This window comes from Folsomia candida, unplaced genomic scaffold, assembly GCF_002217175.1.
Source record: "Folsomia candida strain VU population unplaced genomic scaffold, ASM221717v1 Fcan01_Sc031, whole genome shotgun sequence".
In the NCBI taxonomy this organism is placed as follows: domain Eukaryota; kingdom Metazoa; phylum Arthropoda; class Collembola; order Entomobryomorpha; family Isotomidae; genus Folsomia; species Folsomia candida.
The window spans coordinates 74,656-87,087 of NW_019091223.1; the positions used below are offsets into that span (position 1 = coordinate 74,656).

At 37.1% G+C, this 12,432-nt stretch overlaps 1 protein-coding gene across 1 annotated transcript; it reads right to left on the reverse strand.

Annotated features, from left to right (window-relative positions):
* Window positions 1-10,362: 10,362 nt before the first annotated feature.
* LOC118439146 lies at window positions 10,363-12,073 on the reverse strand. The gene is made up of 2 exons (XM_035860204.1): window positions 11,508-12,073; window positions 10,363-11,188 (listed from the first exon to the last, which is right to left on the reverse strand). Exons 1-2 carry the CDS (start codon window positions 11,992-11,994, stop codon window positions 11,019-11,021), a joined length of 657 nt encoding a protein of 218 aa, XP_035716097.1. The 5' UTR covers window positions 11,995-12,073; the 3' UTR covers window positions 10,363-11,018.
* Between the last annotated feature and the right edge of the window lie 359 nt (window positions 12,074-12,432).

Sequence of the window (12,432 nt, forward strand, 5' to 3'; positions counted from 1 at the left end):
TGAGTAGGATTCTCTAGATATTGCACGCTGAAATAGTCCAAACCGTCCAAACCACGTTCTCAAAGTTAGTCAAAAAAATTTATAAGAAACGCCAAAAAAAACTTAGTAACTAGTTTCTGGCGAGTGAAATGAAGTTTCTGATCAATTGTAACATTTTATACGGTTCTGGCTTTGAAACAGACGTTACAAATCTGGTGAATTTTTCACTTGGAATTGAAGAAAATTCTCGAGATTTATGTTTCTGTTGTTTCGAAACGAATTGAAATTTCATGTGGAGACGTCTGCTAAGCCTTCGCACTGGCTTACCCAGGGCAAAGGAACGAGGACCTCTCTCCACTTGTTGCCCCGCAGGCCTTTTTTGGCACGGACGGTACATTTGATCAGGCCACCGCTAGCCAACATTTTCTTATTCCTGAAGTTCGTTCGCCAACTCGATTTCTTCGAGCCCGGGGAACTCAATGGGTTTTTTAACCAAGATGTCGAAATCCTGAGACTGAGAAATAGATTCAGAATCAACTACTTCAATCATTTCAATAACTTGAGATGGAAAACTCAGCCTCTTTGATTCTTTAAGACGCTTGTTGGGTGAATAGTTGGATATTAGAGGATCAGATGAATCAATACATCTATTGAACACATCTAATAGGTTTGCCGTTCGATTTATCTTACGGGAATGATATTCTCGATAGAATTTATATAGTCTGTTTCTAGACTCGCCTGCTTGCTCACTAAGCATACCTAACGGAAGGGTTGACTCTTTTATTATTTGCTCCACGTGAATCAAAAGTTTGTGGATTGATACAGGCATGTAGTACCATTTATATTCTTTTACATACTTTTGAGCCAGCTGTCTACAATAGCTGCCAAACTTCTCAGGATTTATATGAAGTTCTGTAGAAATGGCACACAGAATGACATGCAAGTCATGTATCAACCAAATCTCCAAGTCCAGAATACGGGCAAAAGTTTCTTGATTAGAAAAAGCTCTTCTGGCCGTATTTCCATCATTACTTGTTCCACTACCTCCAGCCCTAGGAAAATCAACTCTTAGCCCGAGCTCAACAATTAATTTTTGTTGAATATCTCGTTTCCGGGCTTCCAGTATAGATTTTTTATTTGGCCCTTCGACCCTCAAGCCTTCGCAGTTCCTATATCCCAAGTGCAAACAAAACTCCAGAGCTCTTATCCAAGCGTGAAGGGAGATAATGCCGAATTTTAGTCGACCATCAATTGGCTGGAAGGGCAGACTTAACTGATTGAACTCAGAGGGAGTTTCTGAGCAAATTGGACAAGATTGTTGAGAAGAAGTACCAGTAACGATGCTGAGTACTTTGCCATCAATTACGGTAAAATTTAATTCGAATTTTACAAAGACTTGTATTCCAGACCTCAATACTAATTGAAGTGGGTCTAATTCAGAGATCTCAAGGTCAACTGCAGCCTTCTCTCTCGAAATTGACTCCTTCGACTCCTTCGCGAAGGTTAACCTTAGAGGTCGACAGTATCTTACCGATTGCGGCGTTCGATTCTTCCACAGTACTGTACCATTCGATGCATTTGATCTTAATTGCAGAGGTATTATTGTGGTAGCAAATAGAGAGCTGTCATCAAATCCTTCAATATTGGAGGCCTGTTTATATTGAGATTGGCCAGTGCTACCGTCAAATCCCCAAGAATAGATCATTGTTAAGTCCAATTCCTTTGACCGAACTATATCAGAATATCTACTAAATACATCCTCTTGCAACTCAACAACCCTAGATGCTGTATGATTGACTAAATTCTGCAAGGAAATTTGTACGGATGTATCAGTAGCTTTAGCTTTAACCGTTGGGCGACACTTATCTTTGGCCTTTGCCACTAAGTAATAAGGTGGGTATAAATTACAACCACGGGTTTTTGCTCCTTCTCGTATGTTGTTGTAGGTGGCTACGGACATGTCATTATCGATTATTAGCGCTAGCGCTTCCTCGGGTGTGTAGGACGTGATGGCAGTTTTGTCTTTAATCTTGGACACAATCTGAGAGCGAGATCGAGGGCTACCCAAAGCTTGGCTTAAAATAAATGAGATGTCGGACTCGCCTTCCCTTTTTGCTGATAACTGGGCAGCTTTGACAATTTTTTCAAGGGGTTCATCTTTGGTAGCTTCAATAACTTCTTGAACTTTCCTTCTCTTAGATGAACCAGAAGATTCATCCCAGGTCAAAGTTGGCCGCCCGACTGGCCTCGTACTTCGGCTTTTAGGAATTAACCAGTTTGGAATTAGTTCAAACTCCAAATCAAGCTAATCCTTTTCCTTTGCTTCAAATTTCGACGTTGTTCGACTCGAACTTTCCCACTTAGTGCTAAATGTATTTTTTAATCTACGAACTTTTTGTAGATTAAAAAACAGTAACAGTAAAAAATTGTAACAGTGCAGATGCATCTTCACTAGATAATTCTATCAATAATGGTTTCAGTAGCGCAATACATTGCTTTTCTTTCTCCGCTGAGTCATTCTTTTTTAACTTTGGCAACATAAAAATTTCCACGAAACGACGGTTACTTAGTTTTATGCCATCTGTATCATCCAATACGGGATCTATCTCCATTCCTACGAAGGGTTGTGTCAATCCACTATTCTCCTCCATGTCAAGCGTAGTTTTATTCATTTTAATCGCAGAATCCACAACTCTAATCGAGATAAAGGCTAATCAAGTTACGACGTGTAACTAGCAGAGTCCTTTAAGAGGCGCCACCTCTGTGGATTATCTATAAAATGTGCCTATTTTGCTCTTATTCTCACAAATCTACACGCTTTCCGGCCCTATCAATTATGTGGCCGGGACCATGGCTCAGACCTGCCTGCTCCGCCTTGGGGTACAAATGGAACCGGGGATTATTTTACAGGTCTGGGGCTCTTCCCGGTCCTCCCGCAAGGAATCATCACGGGGTTGGGCTCTTCACCCTTTGACGCCAGTATTGAAAATGTGCGTATTCTGCTATTGGGTCTGGATGAATGCTTCCCGATTCATTTCATTGTTGTTTTATTTTTTGTGCGGCAATTCTTCTTTCCTTCCTGTTTTCTGGTTTTTATGAAGCAATACTTCTCCCCTTTAATTTTTTCTATTTCTTAATGGGGCAATTCTTCTCCCCTTTTATTTTTTCTACTTCTTTATGGAGTAATTCTTCTCCCCTTTTATTTTTTATTTCTTTATGGGGCAATTCTTCTCCCCTCTTATTTTTTCTATTTTTTATGGGGCAATTCTTCTCCCCTTTTATTTTTTCTACTTCTTTATGGGGCAATTCTTCTCCCCTTTTATTTTTTCTACTTCTTTATGGGGCAATTCTTCTCCCCTTTTATTTTTTCCATTTTTTTATGGGGCAATTCTTCTCCCCTTTTATTTTTTATTTCTTTATGGGGCAATTCTTCTCCCCCTTTATTTTTTCTACTTCTTTATGGGGCAATTCTTCTCCCCTTTTATTTTTTCTATTTTTTTATGGGGCAATTCTTCTCCCCTTTTATTTTTTATTTCTTTATGGGGCAATTCTTCTCCCCTCTTATTTTTTCTATTTTTTATGGGGCAATTCTTCTCCCCCTTTATTTTTTCTACTTCTTTATGGGGCAATTCTTCTCCCCTTTTATTTTTTCTACTTCTTTATGGGGCAATTCTTCTCCCCTTTTATTTTTTCTACTTCTTTATGGGGCAATTCTTCTCCCCTTTTATTTTTTCTATTTTTTTATGGGGCAATTCTTCTCCCCTTTTATTTTTTATTTCTTTATGGGGCAATTCTTCTCCCCTCTTATTTTTTCTATTTTTTATGGGGCAATTCTTCTCCCCCTTTATTTTTTCTACTTCTTTATGGGGCAATTCTTCTCCCCCTTTATTTTTTCTACTTCTTTATGGGGCAATTCTTCTCCCCTTTTATTTTTTCTACTTCTTTATGGGGCAATTCTTCTCCCCTTTTATTTTTTCTATTTTTTTATGGGGCAATTCTTCTCCCCTTTTATTTTTTCTATTTCTTTATAGGGCAATTCTTTCCCCTTTTATTTTTTGTTCCATTATTTATCGGGCAATTCTTATCCGTTTTATTTTTGGTTCCATTATTTATGGGGAAATCCTTATCCATTTTATTTTTTTCTCCTTTATTTAAGGGGCAATTCTTATCCATTTTAATTTTTCTTTCCATTATTTATGGGTCAATCCTTATCCCCGTTATATTTTTTGTCCCATTATTTATGGGGCAATTCTTCTCCCCCTTTATTTTTTCTACTTCTTTATGGGGCAATTCTTCTCCCCTTTTATTTTTTCTATTTCTTTATGGGGCAATTCTTCTCCCCTTTTATTTTTTCTATTTTTTTATGGGGCAATTCTTCTCCCCTTTTATTTTTTGTTCCATTATTTATCGGGCAATTCTTATCCGTTTTATTTTTGGTTCCATTATTTATGGGGAAATTCTTATCCATTTTATTTTTTTCTCCTTTATTTAAGGGGCAATTCTTATCCATTTTATTTTTTCTTTCCATTATTTATGGGTCAATCCTTATCCCCGTTATATTTTTTGTCCCATTATTTATAAGGCAATTCTTATCCCCTTTATATTTTTTTTGTATTTTTTGTGGGACAATTCTTCTCCCCTTACATATAGTTTCAAGTTTCTAAATATTTTTTTTACAAGACATTACACGACAATGTTTACTTTCCAAATGGGGTCTGTGTGAACTTCAACACGTTTTCAGTGCGAGATATTTGAAGTTTTGCCGCCAGGATGCGGAAGTGCAGCCAGTAAGAGGCATACCCTTATAGCGGGGTGGACTCGCTCAGTTATCCTGACTGTACAAAATATCGCAGTAAAGCATAACAAGTAAATAAAATCTTAAAACCTCTAAAATTATACGTAATCTTGGGAAGCCATTACGCATATGAAACCCTAAATAAACCACCCCATCTTAGCCCAAAAAACTAATTCCCCGCCACCACGAGGAAGCCTGCCTCAGGTTAGCTTTGTGACCGAAGGCCTCAGGTCAGCCAACCCCACTCTCAAGGGACGACGAGAACTCTCACCCCCTATCATCTAGTGTATGGTGGCTGGATAGCACCAGTTCAGGTTGGCCCCGCTGCCTCAGGTGCAGTGCAGTCTCGGCAAGCCCTTTCGTTCCATGGGCTGCCGCCATCGACCGCCCGCTCTGGGTGATTCAACCCTTGATATTTTTCAACAAAAAATATCCATTTTGGAGTCGGTGACATTGGACCGCCCATACAACGTAGCGGACTCGCTGAACGAGATTTCCAACGTTTGTTTCAAAGCCAGAACCGTATAAAATGTTACAATTGATCAGAAACTTCATTTCACTCGCCAGAAACTAGTTACTAAGTTTATTTGGCGTTTCTTATAAATTTTTTTGACTAACTTTGATAACGTGGTTTGGACGAATTGGACTATTTCAGCGTGCAATATCTAGAGAATCCTACTCACTTCCAAGGAACCCTTGCAGGATTTTGTAGTACTCTTCAAGGTGAGTCTAACTGCACCTAGTGTAGCTGCCCATGTCTGCCACTTCAGGCAGGGGGCGTGGTCGAAACGGCCCCAAAACACCTGTTTCCTGACCTTTAAACGCATACACCATCCAAACTATGAGGGTTAGAAAACTGAAATTTGTCACATAGCACCTAAGATAGTTGCTTAACAATATTCAGAGGTCAGTCTCAAGTTCCCCCCACGGGGGGTGGTTCGCCCCCCAGGGAGTGTGACCTCACAAAAAAATTTGGCGCATTCCTTGGGTCACCCTGGTCAGGAATATATATATATATATATGATAGGATATGCTCCTTACAAATTTTGAAGAAAAAAATGACCATTTTGGAGTCCGTGCATTGTAACCAAGGCGGTTAAGTCATATATTGACACCGACGGTGTTGGTTTGACAAATTTTTGTTTTGAGAGCATGAAATTGCAGACGTTTAGATATATAAGTTAAAAATATTCTATAAACTTCATTTTATGCTTCCGAACCAGAGGTCAACGCCGACCAATTTGGCGGCGGCGCCAATTTTGAGTTTTCGGCACGGCGGCGCGGCGCGGCGCCTCAATGTTGAAGGAATAGGGAATTAGATTTATCGGCGGCGGCGGCGCGTAAAATTCTATCGGCGTATGGCGGCGAGGCGGCGTGAGATCGGTGGCGTTGACCTCTGTTCCGAACCTGGTTAATAGGAATAGAAAAATTCCACGTTTTTGTGCAGCTCTCGCAAAAAATTTTCAAAAGTGCGATTTTGCAATAGTATTTCCGAAATAGTAGGAAAAAGTACACAAAACCAAAATTTTTCTGAGGAAATGTTGAAATTGAATCCGTAAATAAATATAAATACCTTGGTGTATATTTTTACGAAAATATAAATTTTAAAGAAACTGGCATGGATTTTATTAAGAAGGCGCAAGGTGCAGAAAACCAACTTCATTCCATTTTCTTTAAAAGTAAGCTGAAGACACTTCAAAGTAGAACGAAACTTTTTGATTCTTTGGTAAAATCAGTTCTTCTGTATTGCTCACCAATTTGGGGACTCGAGCTGACCGATAAACTTAATATTTTTCAAAATAAATTCCTACGGAAAATCTTCTATCTGCCACAGAAAACTCCATCGTGGTTCCTCAGGTTAGAGAGCAATACAACCTCAATTGAAGTAGCAGTGATTAAACATACTTTAAATTTCTTCAAAAAGATCATTCAATTTCCTAAAAATTCCTTACTACGCCAGTGTTTTGAATCTTCACTCACAAAAATCAGGTTCTGGTATCAAGTCAAACTGGTATAAAATACTTGTGCACAAGTTAGACACTTGACAATGTAAACATATTTTAGATGAAATACCTGAACTGTATAATTTAGATGCATGCTCACAAAAAATGTTACAAATAAATACATGTATCCGTAAAATATATAATCTGTCGATTGAAAGTGATATTCATAAAATGCAAAACAGTAAATCTATGCCAATTTACAAACTTATATATACAAACATAAACCCCCAAGTTTTCTTAAATATTAATACTTCATGGTCTTTAGTAAGAGCAACAGTTCAATGCAGAGCTAATGTGGCACAATTTACATGCTCTAGAACAACAGTAAAATTAGCCGCATTATGCCATTTTTATGATAATTCGGTCGATCCAGTATGCATAAATTGCCTATCTGGAGACGCTGAAGATCTCATCCATGTCCTCTTCAAATGTTCCAAATATGATGAAAATAGATATAAATTTATGAATATTGTAAATTATACTAAAATAGAAGATATAATAGTATACCTGTCTCAACCTAGTGAAACAACTATGAAAAACATTTATCTATTCCTTAAATCTGTTGCTGATGCTCAAAATTGTTAATTGAATGCACCATACCTCATTTTCTGTCGTTATAAATTATTTAGAATATTGATATTTAAATTTATGGGTTAAACTAGGCTACCTTAGATTTAATATAGGTTAGTTTAACTTTAGTATATCCATGTACTAGATTATAACTACACCCTAAAAAATCAGACCAAGACACATCATCATAATTATTATAATTATTATATTTTTCAAATAATTATCTTGTGATTGTAAAGGCTGACGCCAAATCAATCTGAAATAAACTATCTATCTATCTAGCTATCTACTGAAGTTTGTAAAATTGACGAATTGGAGTCACACTGCTCATATGCTAAGTCAGGAATGCTTGCTATCTCAAAAGAACTTTAATGCCCGTCTAAAAAATGCAGAAATATTCCAAAAAAGCGGCGATTTTTGTGAAAAAAGGCAAGGTGAAGAACTATGGCGTCATATCCTTAGGACTAATGAATCCTCAAATGAGCCATATGGAGAATTGAACCTACAATATATAATATACAAAACCGAAGAAAAGTCGCATGTACCACCAATGCGTTTTTCAAAATGTGGATAGAAACTTATGGTAGAGGGTAGGTTTTTGCGCGTGGCGTCACAACCCTCCATATGATACAAATATGGCACATATCAATGCAAAGAATTTTATAGCGAAAATGCAACCTAAATACTTTTATAGCAACAGAAAGAAAGAATTTATTCCAAATATTAGTTTGTCGTTTTCATGCAGGATGGTGGTACAACTCACACTGCAAAAACGACCATTTCGCTATTTGAATGGCAGGGTAAAACGGTTTGGAGCAAGGGGGTGTGGTTATATAAAAATCTGAGTGTGGGTGGTTTGGAGAACCAATGGGCCATACTTAGTTAGGATATGCACAAAGATTCAAAACCACACACAAAAGAGGAGATATCAATGAAAGTTCAAGCAACGTTCAATTCCCTACCAAAAACTACTTTGGAAAAATGACCACAGAACTTTAAGAAAAAAGTTTAGACCATGGTTAACCTGGGTGATCGAAAGACCAAATACTAAGGTATATTTTAAGAAAAAATTTGGTTCGTTGCGTCTCAGTTTTAAGAAATAAGCCTTCGGTTTTCAACAGGAGCAAGTGGGGAGAAACTTTTTCCGAAACCTTTATTTCTACTTTTGAAATAGTCGGCGGATCTGCTTGTCGAATCATTTAATTCTTACTCTTAAGCTTTATTTTACACAACCATCTCAAATTTTTAGATACATTTTAATTAGAATTATTCCGAGTATAGGTTCATAAATTCTGAAAATTTCGACTTATCCAAATATTAAGGACAAGTTATGAAGCGCAGCTGCAAATGTGATTCCTTTGAACTGTCCCAATAGTACAGGAGCCACCGATAGCGTGACACGCGTCATCAAAATCTTTGCCAATCGGGCCGATGCACTCAATCGTCCTCGCTTTCTCGTGACAGGCCGTCATGTTCCCAAAGTCTCGTTTACAGATGGCTACCAGGTTTGAACAGAATTCTGTGTGAGACAGTTTCAAATTTTGGTTATGAATTTTGGAGGTACACTCAAAATAAGGTAGTAATGAATCATTACCATGCGGAATCACTATGTGTCTCTACGACGTCAGTTACGATTTGTCGTAGAAATGGTAATAATAAGTTCAGGGAAATTCAAATTTAATACATAATGGTATTCACTTCCTTAATATTTGGTAATGAATTTGAATTTCCCTGAACTTTTTATTACCATTTCTACAACAAATCGTAACTGACGTCGTAGAGACACATAGTGATTCCGCATAATATCTAATGATTCATTACTACCTTATTTTGAGTTTATGCAATCATATTCATTTTAATTTATACATATGAGTGATTATGAATGATAATGAATAAGAATTGGTTTACTTTGGCATAAATAAAATAGTTTCATTTTCACCTAAGCTTAATTCATGGGACGAAGTAAGAAATGAAGCCAGATAGAATGAAATGAAATGACTGAAACGGTAGTACAAAATGACAATGATTGACTTTTGAATGAAAACGTTTCTATTGAACAGGTACACTCAAAATAAGGTAGTAATGAATTATTACCATGCGGAATGACTATGTGGCTCTACCACGTCGGTTACGATTTGACGTAGAAATGGTAATAAAAAGTTCAGGGAAATTCAAATTCATTACCAAATATTAAGGAAGTGAATACCATTATGTATCAAATTTGAATTTCCCTGAACTTATTATTACCGTTTCTACGACAAATCGTAACCGACGTGGTAGAGACACATAGTCATTCCGCATGGTAATAATTCATTACTACCTTATTTTGAGTGTATGTACGGAATTAGCACAATATTCTAGTGTCCACAAAGTAATCTTCTTATACAGTTGGAACATATTTAAATAATTCACCTTCTTTTTTAGCCTGAGTCAAAATCATGGCGGAAATGAGGATGAGTACAGTTCTTACTCTTGTCGTGGTCATCATGGTGGTGGGGGGAACCAATTTTTGCTAAGGAATTAGAGAGGAAATTTTCAAAATTACTTTAAAATATTAGAAATAAAACAGATCACTTACTGGGTCGTGAATTTCGTCCTCCTTATTTGCCACGCAGACTTACTTACTTATCCTTCAAATTAAATAAAGAAACGCACAATGGGCTGAGGTGCAATCTACGATTATGAAAGGAAATACTTACGTATTTACGTAAGAAGAGAGGTTTTATTACTGGAAGTGACGAAAATGATTGTATTCCTTTAATCGCGACCATTCTTGTACGGCAATTGCAATTGTTCCAGCATTGATTTATTGCGCCGTACAACGATAATATGTACATAAATACTTAATAAAGGTGTCTTACTTTATGGATGGAAATATTTAAAAACCAGGGCTGACATGGTTTATATTTTACGCCCTTAGCAAACTGGTATTAAATCGGTACCGTCCGGAGTGCATATGTATGCATGATTTTTTTAAGTTTTAATTGACGTTTCGTATCAAATATGTACATAAAATAAATATGTAAAATTATTTACTTGATGTATCCAGCTACAAAATTCTTCTAAAATCGACTTTGCATATGTATGATCATGGAGTCCATGTCAAGTTAACATGACATAAATCATTAATTAGCTGATATTGCTAGCCAGTAGCAAGTCAGAGGTTGTCAACGCCAGATTTTGATGTCCTTTGGATATGTTATGGGCTCAATGAGTGTAGAAAAAGTGTGGCCATTTGCGACCCCGACACCCACTCAAATTTTGGAAAAATACGAAAGATCCATTTTCTTGTGTTTAAAATACAGCCAAAAATCAAACTTTTCTCAGATCTTGGAAAAATTTAAAAGTATGTAAAAGGGCTCATAGAGTTTAAACCTCCTTCACTTTTCCTACACTTATATGCAAAAGGAATCAAGATCTGGAGTTGACAACCTGCGATCAACTACTCCTAGGTAATTTATTTGTTAAAATTATTTTACATAACCTTAAAACTTAAAGACACGAACCGAATGAAATGACCAATTTTTATATCTGTGTAGTCACAATGATCATGCACGATCGTCTATGTATAAGACATGTATTTAGCATTTACAAATTATAGATTTAGATTTATAATACGTTTTAATTTATCGTTTTACTAAATACAATTTTTTACAGCGTTCTACAATCTTTTAGTTGCACCCATCCTTATGTACTGACACCGGCGGTGTTGATTTGACAAATTTTTTGTTTTGAGTATGCCTCAATTTTAACCCGATACCTTTCAAACATTTCCGCTCGGGAGCGTTATACTTGTCCGATACGTTTGGGCAGCCACACTTACCTTGGCGACAGACCAAATCTAGGTAAATATACGGATAGAATTTTAGATAAAGTTTTCAGTTATTTCTGCGAACCGTGAAAACTTAAAGGTGGTTTAAAAAATGTGAGTTTACAACGGAATTTTTTTCAACGGGAAACATTCGCAAATCTCCATTAGTTAGCGAAATTTTGTCTCTGAAATTCAATATTTTAAGAATTTTGTCCTCAGTATTCCATAAGTTTTGATAAAAATTAATACAAATCTCAATCCCAAATCCATAACTAATGGAAATTTACAAATTTTTCCCATTGGAAAATTTTTCATTGTAACCTGACATTTAAACCACGGAAACACATACCACCATTCCGGTCACATTTAACCCCAACAAGATCCTCCCCCCCACAAATTTGACCATATGCCAGGTCGCATCCGTGATTTATATTCTCCACCCATCCGGCCGGACATCGGCAAATATTTGCCGTTATTTCGGTCACTCTGTACCCGTATAAACTGGCGGACGAGGGGGTTTGCCTTTCGAAATGTTTGCGAATACAGACCGCTCCCTTCGCGCAGACGTTGTGGTCCGTACAAACCGCCCCGACGACACGGTCACAGCGACCTGTGACCTTGTTATAGATTTCATACGACGGATTGGCGCATGCGCAGAGGCCATTGGTGCAAAATTGGCCGGGTTTGCAGGTAGTTTTGTTGCAGGGTTTGTTAAAGTCGGGGAGGTCAAGGTTAACATCGGGGTCATTGGGGGAGGGGATTAATGGTGGCGTGGAGATGGAGGAAACACATGAGGAAAATTGTACAAGGGCAACAAATATGAAAGTAAGTTCCATTTTGCAAAAAAAGTTGGAAAAAATGTATTGTTGCGAAATACTCTTGTATAAATATTTATTTTCTGCTCAATGTTTAACTTTGTCGAGGTTAAATTGAAACTGGACTGTGTAATGGAGTTTGGATTGGTTGATTTTGACTAATTATGAGACGCATACCTAAATACAATCATTGGCAGGATGTACGTCCTTAATTATTTGTGCATGTTTTGATTAAACGTTTTAATTAACCCGACATAAATCGCTATAGTTTTGTTGGCTGTATAGTTGCACATTTTTCTAACCGAGTGAAGGATTATGTGCATGAATGTGTGCAATATTTGCATGGATGAACTCACAATGGAGGAGCAAACATGTTCAGCCCAGATTATTTTTTGACCATGTTAGTTTGGAAGAGAAACTCTTTAGAAACAACCTTTGATTTGGCACTTGCGCAGATGC

Coding starts and splice junctions, on each gene's coding strand:
- LOC118439146 (XM_035860204.1), bottom strand. CDS start 11,994: ATGGAACTTACTTTCATATTTGTTGCCCTTGTACAATTTTCCTCATGT. Junction 11,189..11,507: donor TAAATGTGACCGGAATGGTG/GTATGTGTTTCC, acceptor ATATTTACCTAG/ATTTGGTCTGTCGCCAAGGT.